General features: G+C 49.2%; 1 protein-coding gene across 1 annotated transcript; it reads right to left on the bottom strand.

Annotated features, from left to right (window-relative positions):
* Positions 1 to 17,228: 17,228 nt before the first annotated feature.
* LOC122153042 (olfactory receptor 14A16-like) lies at positions 17,229 to 18,164 on the bottom strand. The gene has a single exon (XM_042789165.1). The coding sequence runs from the start codon at positions 18,162 to 18,164 to the stop codon at positions 17,229 to 17,231; it is 936 nt and encodes a 311-aa protein (XP_042645099.1).
* Positions 18,165 to 19,212: the final 1,048 nt, after the last annotated feature.

Here is a 19,212-nt window from a genome sequence, read left to right as displayed (position 1 = left end):
CTAAAATTATAACAGTTGAGCAAGCCTTTTTTGATCATAGGTCAGGCATAGGGTTGGGCATTGTGGGGAGTTGGGCAAGCAGGAGGATGGGTGTGTGTGTCTGTGGTTAGGTGTCATGTAAAGAGAAATGGAAGCCAGCAGAAAAGGGTTAAGCGAAGAACTGTTGAAGAGGAATCTGGACTTCACCCCTCCACCACCAACCCCCCCCCCCCCCCCCCAGAGGACCACCGAGACCAACTGGAAATGCCAAAGAAGAGGGGGGGGAAGGAAAGCGAGTGGACTTGTTGCTTGGCTTGGTTGTGTTGCATTGTTCTTTGTTTGATTTCACGTTTAAACCGAATAGTTACATATAACACTGTGGATGCCTCCCCTGCTCAGCAGCTGCCTGTATTGTGATAAGAAGTACTGAAGCAGTGGAAAAGTACAGAGAGAGAGAGACAGCCTCGGAGAAACCAAGGAAAAGGAACTGTGCGGGTGCAAAAAGGAGGACTGGAACTATAAAAAGAAGTCCCTGCTGGGGCAGGTTGTGCCATTGCTCCCAGCGCTGTATTCTTTGCTCCACTGACTCTGTCCCCATAAAACATAATTTTAAATATACGTGGGCTTGTTTCTCACAACTGGGGGCTCACCTGGGATACAGAATTCATCACCCCCAGCCTCTCTCACTGGCCACTTCCAGCACTGGCTGCTCACCCAGGTTTATGGGTGAGCGTTGCTGCTAAACCATCTCCATCCTCCTGCTGGTCTCAGTGCCTGTATGGGGGACCAGCCAGCCCTGCCCGGCCTCTCTCCTGGTGCAGACCCTGGCAGACTGAAGAGAAGGCGGTCTGTGAATCTCCACAGGGGACACAGCTGGGGTATGGAAAGGGTTGGATAATGGGGGAGTCTGCAAAATGTACGTTATGAGGTTATGTCCTGCCAGGGCTATGGGGGGGACGATGAACTGATTGATCTCACTGGCAACGTAATGGGAGGAACTTCAGAAACACCTGAATACACCAACAAGCCCATGACTCTTTCATTCCCTCTTCAAAAATATAGACTTATACATCCATTTCTAAAACACGTTTCCTATTTATATTTTGAACGGAGAAATTGATTCCAAGACACATTTCTATTAAGACATTTAATGTCTCCATTGCATCTAAACAGAGCTGAGAGCAATGCTGGTTGAAGAGGTTACATAGAGCCCACTAGTGTTTCCTTGCTATCAAGCAAAGAAAGCATTTGTAGCATTTCCCTCATATGTCCCCTGGGTTTGACCTGGCCAAATCTGTACAGGGTGGACAATGGCACAACATCACGGCCCTCCAAGTGCCAGACCCCAACATATACACAGAGGCCCAGGGCACAGCCAACAAAAGGAAATGTCCTTCCTATCTGATAACCTGATAAACTTCTCCAGTGACTGACTGGCTTGGTAGAGGAGTAGAAATTGTCCACCTGGACTTCATGGAGGCTTTTGACACTGTCTCCCAAAGAATCCTCATCGAAGAGCTGGTGAAGCAGAGGCTGGAGAAGCAGACAGTGAGGTGGTTGAAACCTGGCTGAACGGCCGAGCCCAGAGAATGGTGGTCAGTGGCATCAGGTCTCGATGGAGGCTGGTCACCAGTGGGGCACTACAGGGGTCAATACTGGCTCCAATCCTGTCCCTCCAAACCTCAACTTTTCTGTAGTTTTCTGGTCCTGTGACATCCTTTCTGGGAAATCGGTGCTGCCGGGCACCTCTCTGAAGTGCCAGTGCACTGATGTGCGGGGCGTGCAGAAGGAGGAATTAGATGTCTGTGTGTGGTTCCAGTGGGCTACAGGCTCATGTGGAGAGCAGCGTGGGTGTGAGATAGTGGGTGTGGGATCAGTTTTGGGCCCCTCATTACAAGAAAGACATTGAAGTGCTGCAGTGTGACCAAAGAAGCGCAATGAAGCTGGTGAAGGGTCTAGAGCACAAGTCTTGTCAGGAGCAGCTGTGAGAATTGGGGTGTTTAGTCTGGAGAAAAAGAGGCTCAGGAGAGTCCTTATCGGTCTGTACAGCTACATTTAGGAGTTTTAGTGAGGTCTAGGTCAGTCTCTTCCCATGTAACAAGTAAAAGGACAGGAGGAAATGGCCTCATGTTGCACCAGGGGAGGTTTAGATTGGATATGAGGACACATTTCTTCACTGGAAGGGTTGTCAAGCATTGGAACAGGCTGCCCAGGAAAGTGGTTGAGTCACCATCACTGGAGTTATTTAAAAGACACGTAGATATAGCACAGAGGGACCACGTATAGTGGTGGGCTTGGCAGTGTTAGTTTAATGGCCGGATTCAATGACCTTAAGGGTATTTTCCAACCTAAATGATTCTACGATTCTGTGACTGCCAGGGAACATGCGGAGTGAGGCATGGCCTGTTTAATGTGGCTCACATATATGGAGCTCCTTTACAGGACAGGCAACACTTCAAGTTCATGTTTGTCATAAAATCACAGAATCACAGAATGGTTTGGATTGGAAGGGACCTTTGCAGATCATCTGGTTCCAATCTCCCTGCCTTGATGATTAACTTTGTATTAGTTTTTTTTTTTTTTTTTTTTTTTTTTTTTTTCTGATTCTTCAGTGTTTTTAAGACTTGTCAAGGAAAAACAACAAGTACATCAAAAGAGATTGAGTGAATTGCCAGTGAAAACCAGGTGAGCTACCCCCATGCCTGTGTGTTCCTGGCAAGGAGTCTGTCCTGAGAAGGGGATCCAGCCTCTGCCACTCTCTGGAGAAGGAAACCAGCAGTGCCCATGCCTCCTGGGGATACAAAAGGAGACTTTTACAAGTTACCTTCACGCGAACTGCTTTGGAAGGGCTACTTGAGGATGGCTTACATTGCAAATACTGATTGAAGTGACATTGCCCAGCATGTCTACAAAGCAAGCAGAGTGTTTCATTACAGTAATTTTCATTTAGGCAGATTTATTAATTTTTGTTTCTTTCTTTGTTTCTTTCAGGTACTGCTACTCTTAGGGAAATCATACTAACATCTGAAGGATTCTTGACAGAAGCTTCACCGTGTTTACATCTGAAGAAATGGGATGCCAGAGGCCAAGGGAAAGACGGGTTGGACACTCATCAGGGTTTTAGCAAACCAAAACGTGCTCCCCTCTCCCCGCACCATACCCCCCTTATTGAGAGAGGTGAGAAACTCTGCAAACTAGATCTGAACTCACAGTTGTGTAACTTATGCCTGGTTAAAAAAAGTGTTTTCTTGTCAGATTACGATTTGAGATTTCATTTGAGCCAAAAAATATTTAAATTCAATCTACCTCCATCTTCATTCTGATGCTGCCTGATGTGTGACAGAGCTGTTCTGGATCTCCAGGCACTATGGGGAAAAATGTGATGCTGGAACAGGAAATTGTCCCCTTGCCAGCAATGTGAATGCAGCAGGTTTTAGCCAAGAGGCCCAAGAAACCAAATTTCCGTAGACAGCTAATGAAACATCCCATAGGCTGTGGGACTTCCTTTCTACTGATATAGAATTTGTAAATCCAGATGATACAGCTTCACCTATTTTTTTCTTTTCTTAAAGAATTAGTAAATCCAGATGATACAGCTTCATCTATATTTTGATTCTGTTTGAAACTTGTCTCTCAGCACTGAGGTATTTAGCCCGTATTGTTACTTTAAAAGTCTGGTTTTGAAAAACTAGCCCAGTGTGTGGAGGTTTTTAGTGTCTAATTCAAGGAGGTAATGGGGATTATACTGTGGGTAACACTTACATAGTTGTGTCATGAGTTTTGCTGAATCCTGATGAATTCCTTGCCTGAGTCTCCTTTCCAGAGAAGCCTGACCTGGAGTTAAAAGTACTCAGGGTTGTAAGGAAAGGTAGGCCTTGCCACAACAGTGGTCAAAGATTCCAGCACTTCAGAAGTTACAGCCTTCTTTGAGAACCAGGTAAGCAATGCTTCCTCGCTGCAGTGCCTGGGGAGAGCTGAGCTCTGCCTGGGTCACTAAAGAAATTGTTGGTGCTATAATCTCCAGGTCACAGTGCAGAGCAGGGGGCATTTTTTTTTTTTTTTTTTTTTTTTTGCTGGTGATGCATCACTGAATCAGCAAGGGCAAGGGCAGAGCAGGGCATTAGATCTGAGTCAGGGTTTGCAGAGAGATCACAGAAGGGAAGATGTGGTGGGGTAGAGGCAGAGAGTGACGCCCCAGGTCTTTGTTCCCAGGCACCGTCAGCACAGAGGTCAACCCTTCATGCTGAGCATTGCAGGTGGGTGCTGGATGTCCCGAGTCAGGGAACTGCTGATTTTGCTGTGGGTGTTTGTGCAGGAAAGTGTGTGAGTGAGAGCTGAGTCTCAGCCCTGTCTTGTGCTGCATGTCCCCAGCCCAGCTCCCTCCTTCCCCAGATCCCCTGAGACCCAGTAACTTCCAGCAGAGATGCTGGGGAGGGGCTGGTGGTGCTGAGTTCCAGCTGGGCTGGGCTCTGTTGGAGTCAGCCCTGGCACTCGCCCACTTCAGTTAGCATGGAGGAAATATCAGATCAGGGTCTCTGGGTCCTTATCACCTGAGCCCTTCTCCTCCAACAGGTGTCTCTTCTTTACCCAGCTTCTCCATCTTGTCTCCTTCCCTCACCGTTCCACAAGCCCAGACCCTCAGCTTTCTGACATGGACTCTCACTCATCTAGTGGAGAGGGCTTGAGGCTTTACTCATCGTTGTCAGCTCTGCTAAAGCTGGTTGCTTCCAGAAGCAAACCATCACAGCCAGGAGGTGGGTCTGACAACGCTGAGAGCAACATGTATTTCAAGGAGCACAGCTGGTGAGGCTGCTTCTCAGGCAGGCACTTTCCCTGGATGTTCACTCAGGCATGTCCCGGGCATAAATTTTGTCTTACCTTTTCTTTTATTGTCTCACATGCTGTTGTGGTTTGAGCCTACTCAGCAGCTAAATGCCACACAGCCGCTCACCCACCCTCCCCCCACTTGGGAATGGGGAGGGAATCGGAGGGGCAAAGGGAGACTCGTGGGTTGAGATAAAAACAGATTAATAACAGTAATAGAATAATATGGTGACATGATGAATGGGTAACGTACAATACAGCTGCTCACCACCCACCGACCAACACCCACCTGCTCCCAGCCAGCAATCCCAAACACAAAGCACCACAGCAACACTCCCAGAAGCAGCAGCCTCTCCCAGCCCTCTCCTGCCTTTATATGGTGAGCATAATGTCACATGACATGGAATATCAGCCAATCCGGGCCCAGCCCTCCAGCTGTGCTCCCCCCGCCCCCGCGCACAGGTGAGGGCACTGGGACCTGGGGAGCCCCTGGGGTCTCTGTGCTGCAGCACTCCTCCAGCTACTAAAACAAACAGGAACTCTAGTCCAGCCCGAACCAGGACATGGGAAAAGGAGGAGGAAGAAGAGCAGGAGCAAGAGGATGAACAGGAGGAAGAACAGAAGGATGATGATGACAGAACCAGAGGAGGAGGAGGAAGAGGAAGAACAAAGAGGACAAGGCTGAGGAGGAAAAGTCTCTACATTCTCTCTAGAATGTCAGCACATCAAAATTCTGGGATGAAGCATCTGCTCTATTGGTTTGCCTAAGGGGATTCCCTAGATCCAAGCCCACCGGTGAAGCCATTCCACCAGTCATTGCATGCTGTGTCTGTTCCCGAGAGGGGTGGTGGGCAAGACAGCTCCAGATGACACAGGTTGTCAGGACACACTCCTGAAACAGAAGACCAGTGCAAGAGGATCCCCATCACCTGGTCACATTGGGATAATTCTAGCTCCAGGAAATGATTATTGAAAATGAAACACTCAGAACAGCATCCGCCATCAGAACGCTTTCAGTGGTAGTTTTAGCTGCTGCAGAGCTGCAGGTTGATGACCTTCCCGTCATTCTCACAGGACCCCAAAAGAAATAATACCTGGCAAACAGTAACTCTGCCCATAGCGCATACCTCGCTACCTTTTAAAGGTCGAGGAGTTCAACCTACAGCTCTGGAGGTATAAACCAGCCTATACTTACACCCTGTGTCTACCTACACAGTGATCTCTCCAGAAAGCCAAATCATGATTACCTTTGAAAGAGGATGGAATTGGGCAGGGGGAAAGGGGAAGAAAGAAACAAACTCCTGCAGAGCAAGGGAAAGTGTAGGCACACCATGAAAAAAGAAAGGAGCGGAGTTATCCCGAAGGCCAGCTCAGCCCAACTCACTTTCACTGGCGAAAAGCTGCGCGGCTTGGAGGAAAAATATCTGACTTTGGATGCTGGGATGCTCACAAATGTCTGAGTTCAGATCTGAATCAGCAGAAAAACCTTGACACGGCTCCTTTTCGCTGTCCTCATACCTGCGTGCATGCTGTGCCTTCCTCATTTCCCTCAAGTCCTCCCAGACTAACAGGGAAGGAGCTTCTGTCCAGTCCCTGTGCCAGGAGGTGAAACAGTTTCGACCACTAAGGGGGCAGCAAATAACCGCCCCTGCAGAATCCAAGGGGCAGCTGCACCTTGGCCTCGGATGTGCCCGGAGCTGCCCTGAGCCCCAGGAGCCCCTGGCACCCCGGCGTTTCCTTGGCCCCGAAGCCGGCGGGGCCGGCCAGCGCTGGGGAGCCCCAGGGACGGACGCCAAGGACAGTGGTCAGCCCCCGTGGGGAGAGTGACGGGGCTCCGTCCTTCCTTCTGGCCCCGGGAGGAGGCCTGATTGGGTTTTAATTCCAAATATTAAACGCGTCATGTTTTTTCACATTTGAAGTGAAAGCAAAGGGCTAAAATCAGCTTCCCCTGGGGTGACCTGACAGATAAACCCTGCAGACACAACAAGCCCTTACGGACAGCAAAATAAATGCCAAATCCCAGGGAAAAGGACAAGCACAGTCACACACCAGCACGTCTGCACAGCCCCAACTGGGACAACCAACCTGTTGGGGTTCTTTGAAATCGCAGCGGTGTAAAAGTTCAGGTTTTTAGCCCAAAGCTTCCCCCTCCCCCGGTGCTCCCGCCCCCCACTGCGGGGTCCCGGGGGGAGCAGGGGGGCGAGTGGCCGTGACACAGTTTGGGGGCTGCTGGAGGGAAAAGCGGGGCCGGGGAATTCTGCAGGAGTTCGAGGTCAGGGGTACTGAGATCCACACGGACACGGCTGCAACAAAAATAGTCAGAAGTCTCTTCAGGGAGGGAGAATGTGGCGTAAATAAACTGAGATGACTGACACACGAAATACTTGATAGAGGATGTGGAAACCAAAATTCTCAAATATCTGCAGGAAGAAAATTCAGTTAGCCATACAGAACAAAGCGAGTGTTTTAAAAGGAGTAATTCACACTTTTCTGGGTTAGCCAAATCTCTGCATACAAACATCACTTCTTCAGAAATACATTACTAAATAGTCGGTTCTTCTCCCAGACAAACAGTTTACATTTACATCCTGACAGGCAAAGAACAACCTTCAGCATCGGAAAGAACATGGATTAGGTTGAAAAGTCTCTCTCCAACCTTGCTGCCAGGATCATGGGTTTCATATTTAAAGCACCTAAACCACTGCTTTTGAGAAAGTGCCCAACTGGGCTGCTGAAAACAACCTAAACCAATGGCCTGGAAAATTCACATCTATGAAAGTTGATTTCTTCTTTGTTTTAATCCATTTCCTCTCAAAGCCATTTAAACAAACTTTGCAATCCTAATGTATTGATGAAGATGTCGCAGCAGTATTACAAAAATCTTCTCATGGTTTAGCACCTGTCATTAGCTAAGCACCAGTTTTTAAAATCCACTTGGAAGACTACAGCTTCACACGGTACCATGTTTCTAACTAACCTGTAACAGACTTCATAATTCTTGTGACCTAGAAGCCAAAACCCTTCAATAAGCTTCACAAGACCCCAAGGGATGGCAAAGGTAGTTGGGAAGGAGTTGACTGAAGTTTGTTTTGTTCAGAAAGGAATGTGTGATATTTAGCAGCAAGCATGTTGCCTGGTATCGAGTACCTAATTAAGGCTAATAAATGTGTAAGGCCAAAAATATATCACGTTACATTTAGAAAAACATAATGAATTAAGAATATAAAAGGGTGAGAAGCAGAAAATACTAATGTATTTAGTCTTGCCATTTGGAGCTCTTATAACCTGAAGACAGTCAGGTCCTAACCACAAAATTGCATTCTGCATAAGCAGCCAGAGAGAAATACTCTTTGATTTCTGTGGAGGCGTTCAAAAAGGTTCACTTTAGATATTTAAATACTTTAGTTATAAACTCAGGCTCCCTCTTTAGTCAGTGGAGCTACCAGTCAGACATTCAAAACATTTGAACATCCAATGCTTCATTAGTAAAGCCAACAAAATCTACAGTTGGTTATCTTCCTCATTTCCAGAGTATATAAAATAAGGCAAACTATGGTGTTTTTGCAATACAACTTAGTGCTGAATGATTAAAACTGGATGAAAACCAGTTTTATCTTTACCATTTCTTAGTAAATGTGTTTTCTCCTATCAGAAAAGACTTTGCCACAAAACATTAAAAAAACAGACAAATCATAAAAAATACGCAGTACTAATAAAATAAAATCCAATGCTTCTTTCTACAACTTAATTCTAAACTAAATGTTTTCACTCGCATTGTGTTTGAAGCATAAATTAAAAACTGTTATTAAACACGCAGGTGCCAAACATTTAAGAACGTCTGTGTGCACAAAATGAAGGTGTAATAGAAATAACCAGGAAGGATACAATTGCATGGCTGTAGCTTTCTTCAGTGCTTTCTAGCAAACAGAGATCCAGCACGGCCTGGAATGAAAAATTAACAGTTTTTTAATCTCCTTTTATAAATCATAAAATATGGTGGGGTTTGGGGGGTGGTGTTGTTGCTACTGTTTTCAGTGAACATAAACACTCCCATATCAACTAGCAGGCGGGTATTTCCCAGTTCCTCCTTCATCTCTCCTCCACAACTCCTCTCCTCGGTCTCCGAACTGGGAAACCATTCCATCAATCATCAAGCAGCCAGAATCCCATTTTCCTCTGGAACAAAAGGGAGCAGGGATTTGGACACAGTAAAACACTGATTCCAGACTCTCTGTGTAAAAGATTTCCTCCAGTCAAAACAAAAAAAAAATAAGCTCCCATGACTCAAAGAAAGTACCAACCATACAAAGGCACGGTCATGACTTGACATGCACCTGAAACATTTCTGAGCCAGATGAAAGATGTTCATTAGTTCATACTGAATTATTCAAGGAGTTCAAAAGAGAAACCCTAAAAGCTCTCCTGTTACGGGAAAAGTTGCAATGACCTTTTAGTTTTCAGGTTTCCTTTTTGTTGTGTTACTTGTAATAGAAAGGAAGCGTAAACAAAGATTTTTAAGTGCCAAAAATAACCACTCTTATACTGTCTAACAGAGGAAACGTGACAGTAGTCAAATACCAGGACTAGTCTTTATCACAAATCTAGAGCCTCAAACTGGAGTGTTCCAATACACAGCTGAGAGACAATGTAATGAGCATTTCAGATTTTGTTCTCAGCATCTCACTTCTGTTACTGAAAAAGAGTTCTTTTCAGAGAGCTCAGCATGCAGGTAAGCTGTATCATCTTAAGCAGCATTTCTGTTTCTATACATGTGCCGTTACAATCACAGATGGCTGAACCTTTAAAAAGTACTTTCTTCAAAAGTCCATCAGTCTTCTGCTGACTGCGACGCTACCCTTTAATTTCCCAGTGACAAAAAGCAGAAGCAGCACACTAGAGGCTGTGTGCTGCTGAGGAACACAGGCGCCTGGAGGTCAGTTCCTTGAGGAGTAAGATAAGTAAGATGAACTTGAAAGTCAGCACCTCCTACACTGCAGCTTCCACCTGAACTCCTCTTGTAGCATCTTGTTCACAGGGTCAGAGCCTTTATTTAGGCCTTCTTTAGGCCTTTATTTCATTTTCAGTACCATTTCCAGAGAAAAACCCATGATCACCTAACCCAAGCTATATCCCCTGTATGCTGGGAAGCCAGTCCAGGCAAGAGAGTTGACATTCGGGAGTGACTTTTAGCCAGCAGCCAGTAGAGTGTTTGCTGTGCCAACGGTGTGTAACTGTCTTATTAAATTGCACAAATGCACTTGTGAGGAGGAGATTTAGACCAACGCAGTTATGACCATCCATTATTAGACAATGAAAGAGATTAAAAAAAAACATCACATGCTTTCTTCTACGTCCAAAATAATTGTTCTGTGAACTCCGTGCTTTGCTGAACTGGAGATCACTGGTCCTGTCCTAAGCACATGATCTTTTTCAGTAGTAACAAATTATACAGATTAGCCAAGGAATGACGTACCCCACAAAAAAATGAGGACACCAACAAAGAATACCCAGCAGAGGTATATATAAATTTGCAGCACAGGGAAGTAACCTCTGTGCTCAAGAGAACACAGGCACCGCTGCATTCAAGAGTACTCCTGGCAAATGCATTCAGTGTAGCAAACACAACTGTCGCTGTAAAAGCCATTCCCTTCCACTTCTGAATTTGCCTTGGAAGTGTTCTAGCATTTTCCTGTAAGGCTGAACTTGGTAAACGCACAAGTTTCTGTTGAAGACCCGTACAGCAGCTCTGAATCAGAGGATAATTGTAGAAAGGTCTACACAAATGCATATGGTCATCTACAGGCAAGAAAGCAAATGCAAATTAAAGAGGTAACATCCTATTTTTAAACTAAAATCTTTGACTAGAAGGACAGAAGATTGTACAAGCGAAGCATCAAGCAGAGGCAAGACTCCAACTCTGACAGAAGCCAGTCCTGTTTCTGCCTTTGCTAAAAGAGATGTAAGACACAAGAGTCTCAAGTGCCAGTTCAAGTTGATGGAGCGTTCAGAACATTTGGTGTAAACTGAAGCTCACTACCAAAAAAAAAATATCTCAAAGGAATGGGTTTTTAAACATGTCACGTGAGCATTTATAAGACAATTAAGGCCGAAAAGAGAATTTATAATCCAGCCAAATCAAGAAGTATTTCCAAGGTGTATTTTTTCCTCAAGCAATAAATAAAAAGTTCCAAACACGCAGGTAATATTTTTACTGGAAAAAGTACTTGTCGTTTAATAGCGATATGTTTAAAATCCCAACTATTTCAAGCTGTGGACACAAGCAACTCCTTGAAGTCTGAGTCATACTTCTCTTTCTAAAAAACATCCAGAAAAGAAACTGCTTGCAATATTCCACACTGTCTATTTGAAAACCCAGTAGAGTCTCCGCTTCACCAACAGAACTTCAGCACACGCTGTCACCGAGCCAACACAACTTGTTCTGGGTGAAACATGTACAAAACCAGGGCTGAGCAGGTGTTCGTAGGAATCACTTACTGGAGAATCTCCCGGTGACAAATGCATTCCAGTTTAGGCTCACCTAAACCCTCTGGAAGGAGACTGGGCCGACAGAACCAGATCACCACTTGTGCAGACAAAGAAATGAGGCCAGTTACCCCCTGCTGAGTTGTCACATCTCTGAAACCTGAAAAAAGGCAGAAGATGATTTTTCTTATGCAATTCCTTTCATTTTGACAAAACTCCCTTCAACACCCTAATTAGAAATTATAAAAATAAGAGGGTAGAAATCTGTCCTCCCATTTCTCACTACATCACTTTCTTCTTTGACGACAAAATCTACCATCAGCACCAAAAGAAAAAGCAGCCCTACAAAGAACCAGATTCACTAAAGGTTAAAATAAAAATAAAACAGAAAAGCCTGAACTATTAAATATACTCATGAATAAGACATTTCTTTTTCACATAGCAGAGATTTTTACTATAGCAAAGGCATATTGTTTTTTTCCCTCAACATGCCACGGACAATTGATAAAGTAAAAGGCTATAGAAACTCAAGTAACTTAATTTACAAGTTACTCCTTTACGCTTCCTTTCTGTTTTTAATCAATTTTCAATATAATATTTGCAGGCAATTATAAATTGCTGGCCAAGAATGAAAAAGAATACTCTGCAGCATGACCACATTCAGGTGCTGTCATTTCAACCCAGCTGCTCACAGAGCTTCTTGCTGAATGGAGCCTCCCCGACCCACTCGCAGGAACTCCACAACACTTTCCCTCAACTCAGGGCACATTAAGTGTCAGCCCCAAGCTCCCAGATTCAAGCCCCTTCTCCCAGCTACAGCTGCCTGTCCTCCACTCCTCAAAAGCAACAAAAGCTCCTGTTCCAACAACTCCAACCCAAGCAGAATTCCTAATCTTAATAAAACACACCAAAGATTTAGCAGTACTCTTGGCAAACCTCTTTCAGCAAGCTCTTGTGCTTCTCTTGGAAAACAGTTTCAGACTGTGCTAAGGGTGCTCAAAAGCAACTGGCAGCGCTGCAGAGACAGAAGTGTCTGTGGGTCAGCGCAGGGGCAAGAGCCATCAAACAGCAGAACACCTTTTCAAGAGTAAATATTAAATCATCAGCCCACAGAGCAATCTCGGAGTCTCAAACTACACTCTTCAAGAACCACCTGCAATATCACATACCAGCAGGTTACTGAATAAGCTCAATTAGCAAGAATGATTTCAGGTGAGCAGAATGACTCCTGCAGGGGAGAATTCAGTCTCCACAGCTGGCAGAGCCACTCAGCAGGTATTCTTTATTCGACGCGTCGGGGATCATTCCTGCTAATATGCTTGCCGCCGTAGTGGAGTTGATGATATTTCCACACAATTCACTTACACATGCATGGAATTCCCAAGAACTAATTCCAATATTCATTACTTTTTCAATAAATCATTATAATCCGTTGCCGCCCACTTCCACGTGCGCACTACAGTCTCTGGGTGGTCTTCTAGGCCCCGCGGTGGTCGTTTACTTCATCATTCTCATCTTCTTAGTCCTACCCAAAGGTGCACATCAAGTAGGTGTCACCATACCAGTGAGTAAAATTCCTCTTAAGAGGATTCAGCCATGTGCAAAAAACTCCTATTAGAATTAGCTTGGAATAAAAAAATATTCAGTCAAGCCTACCAACCAAATGACTGTTTATAAATTTGTCTATATAGGAGTAATGTGTTTTTGGCTGGGTAGGGGAGAGACTAAAGCCTGGGGGAAGAATCCTGAAAATGTTCGTGCTTTCAATGTCTGAAATAATGTTCAGTTCAGAATAGGACTAAGTTTGCTTAATCACTTTCAACCTTTAAGACCGAACATTTGATTCAACACAAACCAATATATCTATTCCTAATGGCACTCTAATGATAAAACGCCTCAGCTTGGCACACGACTGCTTTTTTTAACAGTTACGTAGCCATCAGTGTCTACTACACCTACAATTCTACTCCACACGTAGCAAAACCTCAGCCCGGCGGGATCAGGCAGAGCCCCACACCATCGGCGTGTGCTGAGCAGAAGTGTTCCAGCAGCAGCAGTTTGTTTCTCCCGGCCGTGTAACTTTAACAGCCTTTCCGTGGGGATGCTGGCAATCACTGACTGCCCTTCTCCCTCAGCTGGCTCACAACATTTGCAAATGCGTTTCAGTTTTAGCAGATAATAAAACCTGAAATCACCATCATTCCCATCCTCTTTTGGTGCTCTCCTCAAACACTAACCCCCTAACGCAGAAATTCCTTGCATAATAAAACTCTTTCTGTGAGAACACAGCCACTTCACTTTGGAGCACCCGGGCTCCTGCACCCAATGAATGTTCAAAACCCAGCAGGAAGGATTTCTGAGTGGTTTCTCTGCAAAATGCAGACATTAAAAATAAATTCTGGGTGTGGAGGTGTCACCATCCCAGCCCTCTCCCCACCCCACACACTTCCACCCCCGGGTTCTTTGCTGGTTTTCACGCGAATCTGGCAACCTCTCCCGTTGTGGGGGTGGACACGGGGGCACCTCTTCCGTTTTGGGGGAGATGAACACGGTAGCTCCTCTCCCGTTTTGAGGTGGGGATGAACACAGTACCTCCTCTCCTGTTCTGGGGGGGGCATGAACACAGGGGCACCTCTCCCGTTTTGGGGGGGGGGGTGAACACGGTAGCTCCTCTCCCAGTTTGGGGGGGGGGGGGATGAACACAGGGGCACCTCTCCCCTTTTGTGGGGGAATGGACACGAGGGCACCTCTCACATTTTCAGGGCGACATGGGGACACCTCTCATGTTTTGGGGGGGACATGGGGGCACGTCTCATGTTTTGGGGGGGGATGAACACAGCACCTCCTCCGCCGGTTTGGGGGGGGATGAACACGGCACCTCCTCCCCTGGTTTTGGGGGGATGAACACAGCACCTCCTCTCCTGTTCTGGTGGGGGGATGAACACGGCACCTCCTCTCCCGTTTTGGGGGGGGGATGAACACAGGGGCACCTCTCCCATTCGGGAGGGGGATGAACATGGTACCTCTTCTCGGGTTTTGGGGGTGTGGATGAACACGGCACCTCCTCTCCAGGTTTGGGGGGGGATGAACACGGCACCTCCCCTCCCGTTTTTTTTTTTTGGGGGGGGGGATGAACACGGCGCCTCCCCTCCCGTTTTAGGAGGGAGATGCACACGGCACCCCCCCTCCCGTTCCGGGGGGCAGCACCCCGCCGCCGGGCCGTTCCGCCAGCGCTGCCCACCCAGCCCCGGGCCATCCCTCCCGAGGCCGGGGCAGCGCCCGGGCCCAGCCGGCCGGACCGGCTCCGGAGCAGCCGCAGAGGCCGCGCCGCACACTCCGTGCGCCCCAGCGCCCCGCCCGCCGCGGCGGCGGCTCCAGGCTCCTGGCCCGGCCCCGCTCGCCGCCGCCTCCCCTGCGGAGCCCCGGGGGTCTCCCCCCGCGCCGCCGGGCTGCCGGCCCGCCTTCTGCCCCGGCCACGCCGAGCGGCGCGGAGGCGGCGGGCAGAGGCGAAGCCCCTCCGGCAGCCGCCGCCGCCTCGTCCCTCGCGCGCTCCCAGACCTTCCCCTCGGGCCTCCCCGCGCTTTCCCCGGCGCTTCCCGCCGCGGCGGGCAGCCGCCCACACGCACTCACCGGCCCCGGCCCCGGCCCCGGCCCCGGCCCCCGCCGCTCCCCCCGCGCCGGGCCGGCCTCCTCCGGAGCGGCCGGGGCACCTCGCCCCCCCCGCCCCGCCCCGCCGGGCTCCGGCAGCCTCTCTCCCTGCGCCGAGGCCGTGCCCACCCCTGACCCAGCCCCAGCCCCTCCTCCGCCTCTTCTTCCTCCCTCCCCGCCCGGCCCCACAGCCCACCCTGACCCCTGCCTGGCGGGGGTGCGCGGCGGCGGCGGGGCCGGCAGCGGCACCGGGACCCCGCCAGCGACGGGGGGCGCCGGCAATGCCGGCGGGGCGTCTCCTTCGAGGAGCCGCTGCCGCTCCTGCCGCGCTGCGGCTGCTGCGCCGGGTCCCCGCAGGCCCCGGGGGTGGAGACGGGGGCCCGGGGGCGGGCGAACCGGAGGCGAGGAGGCAGCCCCCAGCCCTGGGGCCCCTGGTTTGACGGTGGGTTTCAGAAGTTCATGGTGAATGAAGTTTTCTCTCCCTGTAGAACAGTAGTTCATTGACTACTGCAAGTGTTCACCCTGGGATCTGTCCCGGCAAACATCTTTACCAAGGGCATGGAAGAACTGAAAGAGTGCACTCTCGCTAACGTTGAAGATGCCACCAAACTGTGGAAGTAAGGGTCGATATGCTGGAGGGCAGAGTTGCCATCCAGGGAGACCTAGAGAGGCTGAGATGTGGATTAATCACAGTAGACTGCTTAGGCTCACACAGCCACTCACTCACTCCTCCCCAGTGGGAGGGGGGAGAAAATTGGAACGGTGAAAGTGAGAAAAATCATGGGTTGAGATAAAGACAGTTTAATACATAAAGCAAAGCTGTGTGCAAGTGTCAAGCACAATACAGAAATTCATTCGCTACTTCTCACCGGCAGGCAGGTGTTCAGCCATCTCCAGGGAAGCAGGGCTTCATCATGCACAGCGGTTACTTCAGAAGAACAATGCTGTCACAATAAACATGTCCCCTTCCTGCTTCCCTGCAGTTCTTATTGCTGACTACAATGTCATACAGTATGGACTGTCCCTTTGTTCAGCTGAGGTCAACTGACCCAGATGTGTCCCCTCCCAGCTTCTTGTACACCCCCAGCCTGCTTGCTGTCAGGGTAACTTCCCCCCATTATGATGCCAGTGAGAGCAATCAGTTCATTGTCCCCCCCATAGCCCCAGCAAGACATAATCTCATAACATACAGTTTGCAGCCTCCCCCAGTATCTAACACTTTCCCTGCCCCAGCTGTGTCCTATGTGGGAATTCACAGACAGCCCTTCTCTGGGGTCTGCCAGGGTCTGCACCAGGAGAGAGGTCGGGCAGGGCTGGCTGGTCCCCCCATACAGGCACTGAGACCAGCAGGAGGATGGAGATGGTTTAGCAGCAACGCTCACCCATAAACCTGGGTGAGCAGCCAGTGCTGGAAATGACCAGCGGGATAGGCTGGGGGGTGCTGCAGAGCTCTGGGCACTCACCCCACAGCCCCAGCCCCTCGGAAGGTCACAGCAGCTCCTGGGGCACAGAGGGCTCTCAGCCTCCCCATCAGCCCCAGGGCTGGGGCCAGCCATGCCATGAGCAGACGCAGGCCAGCGTCTCCCTCTCTCTGCTGCTCTTCTCTCCAAGAGATCCTGATTGCCCAGTGCTGGCAGCCCCTCTGTGCCCGTCCCTCTCCCCAGCACAAGACTCCTGCACTGGGGGCTCCCCAGGCAGCTCCTGCTGTGCCAGCCAGAGAAAAGCTGCCCAAACTGGTGTCTCCAGAAATAGGTCTGCTCTTGTCGCGGGATGTCACCTCAGGCACGGCCCTGAGCTGGCGGTGCTGCTCTGCAGGGCAGTGGTGGCTGAAAGCCACGGGGAGATGGTCCCAGGGAGATCCCCATGGATCAGCCATCATTGCCATTGCACTGGGCACCCCCATGTGAAGGGGCAGCACAGGCCTATTCCCTAACACATCCCCCCATGCCCTCCTGCCCTGAACCCCTGGAGAACCGCAGCACAGCAGCACGCTCAGAGGGGCAATTCCTTCAGCCTGTTCCTGACCTCAGCTTTGGAAGAAGATACCAACCTCCAGACATGGACACTGAGACAAGCCTCTTTTATTATAGATATGTTTAATGGAAGGCCAGCTGTACTGTCCTACCAGACACATGTAGAAAGGGCTCTGGGTCAGAGAGGCTAGTTCATGTCTCTGAGGTAGAGGAGTGGATACAGACATTTTGGAACAAACAATAGCTTTACAAATAAAATGCTTACTGCACAAAAGGTTTCAGATATGAGTTGCAAATGACTTCTGAAGAGACACAGGCAGCTTATTCCTGATGACAGACAACTGACTGAATCAGCTTCTTCAGTGCGTCCTTCATTTCCTGGTTCCTCATACTGTAGATGAGGGGGTTCACTGCTGGAGGCACCACCGAGTACAGAAAGGACATCACCAGGTCCAGAGATGGGGAAGAGATGGAGGGGGGCTTCAGGTAGGCAAAGATGCCAGTGCTGATAAAAAGGGAGACCACGACCAGGTGAGGGAGGCACATGGAAAAGGCTTTGCGCTGTCCCTGCTCAGAGGGGATCCTCAGCACAGCCTGGAATATCTGTACATAGGACAGCATGATGAAAAGAAAACAACCAAATACTAAACAGGCACTAACCATGAGAAGTCCAACTTCCCTGAGGTAGGAATCTGAGCAGGAAAGCTTGAGAATCTGGGGGATTTCACAGAAGAACTGGTTTATGGAATTTCCTTGGCAGAGGTGTAGGGAAAATGTGTTCGCTGTATGCAGGAGAGAATAAAGCAACCCAGTGCCCCAGGCAGCTGCTGCCATGTGGACACAAGCTCTGCTGCCCAGGAGGGTCCCGTAGTGCAGGGGTTGGCAGATGGCAACGTAGCGGTCATAGGCCATGATGGTGAGAAGGTAAAACTCTGTTGTTATCAAGAAGACAAAGAAAAAGAGCTGTGCAGCACATCCCAAGTAGGAGATGTCCCTGGTGTCCCAGAGGGAATTGGCCATGGCTTTGGGGAGAGTGGTGGAGATGGAGCCCAGGTCGAGCAGGGAGAGGTTGAGGAGGAAGAAGTACATGGGGGTGTGGAGGTGGTGGTCGCAGGTGATGGCGGTGATGATGAGGCCGTTTCCCAGGAGGGCAGCCAGGTAGATGCCCAGGAAGAGCCAGAAGTGCAGGAGCTGCAGCTCCCGTGTGTCTGCAAATGCCAGGAGGAGGAACTCAGTGATGGAGCTGCTGTTGGACATTTGCTCACTGCAGGCAGGGAGGTTGAACTAGAAGACATTGACAAGTTAGGACAGACTTCTTTTATTCAATCTTATGCTGTTTCCCCAAAAGTCTCCTCAAAATTATTTCTCTTTTTTAGGGGGAAATATATTCAATTCCTTTTTATGAGCTCAGATTTGTGATGTTTCAGAGGAGACATTCATTGAAGGGGTAGACATACTCATCTTTCACATTTCTCTCAGCCTGAACACAGGGGAGACCTGAGGGAAAAAGTGTCTCCCAGTGCCCTAGTACAGACTCAAGAGAATGCTGGAGCAAGTCCTGGCTCTCTGCTCCCTGGAGCTGTTTTGTGCCAGGAGCCATTTCTGTGTCCCTATGTCAGCACTCTGACAGTGTTGCCAGCCCCCCATACCACCCTCTGTGTGCTCAGCTGTGCCCTGCCGACCCCTCCTGGCAATAGGGCACTGCCCAGGGGCATTCCCTACTTGCAGATTCAAAGGAGAACAGCAGGCAAAACCAGAACCGTCAAGCAAAAGTGATGCTGGTGTGTCTGTAAGTAGAGGAGTAGGTGAAGGCACTTAATGAAGTTTCTGGCAGATGTGCTGATCCATCCGTTTAACATTTCAGCAGACACGATGACTTATTTAAATTTCACACCCCTTTCTACTTTTCACTAGAAAGATCACGAGATCATAGAGCCTAGAAAGGTTCACATTTTTAAGGTGGTTCCTGCTTTGAACTTCTTCTTGAAATGCCAATGTCCTAGAGGTGATCAGGAGTTGTGAGCATCCCTGACAAAGGCAGCACTCTCTGGAGAGCAGAAGGAGCCTGCCCTGGCGGGGGTCTCTCCTTCCCCCCACAGCTTCTCCCCACAGCGCCGTGGGGAGCTCCCCGGGCAGGCTGAGTGCTGACCCTGGCAGGTGGCAGAGTCCCTGCCCCAGCACACAGCCCCCTGGGGTGCAGGGACCCTGCTGGGAAGGACAGCCCTGGGCACCCCTGCCTGCACACCCGGCTGCACACCCCTGCAGCCGGCCCCGCCAGAAGGCAGCCCTCATGCCCTGGCCCTCG

This window comes from Tyto alba, unplaced genomic scaffold (genome assembly GCF_018691265.1).
Source record: "Tyto alba isolate M040663 unplaced genomic scaffold, T.alba_DEE_v4.0 Super-Scaffold_15, whole genome shotgun sequence".
Taxonomy (NCBI): domain Eukaryota; kingdom Metazoa; phylum Chordata; class Aves; order Strigiformes; family Tytonidae; genus Tyto; species Tyto alba.
The sequence above is the reverse complement of the archived record's forward strand: the minus strand, read 5'-3'. Positions and strand labels throughout refer to the sequence as shown.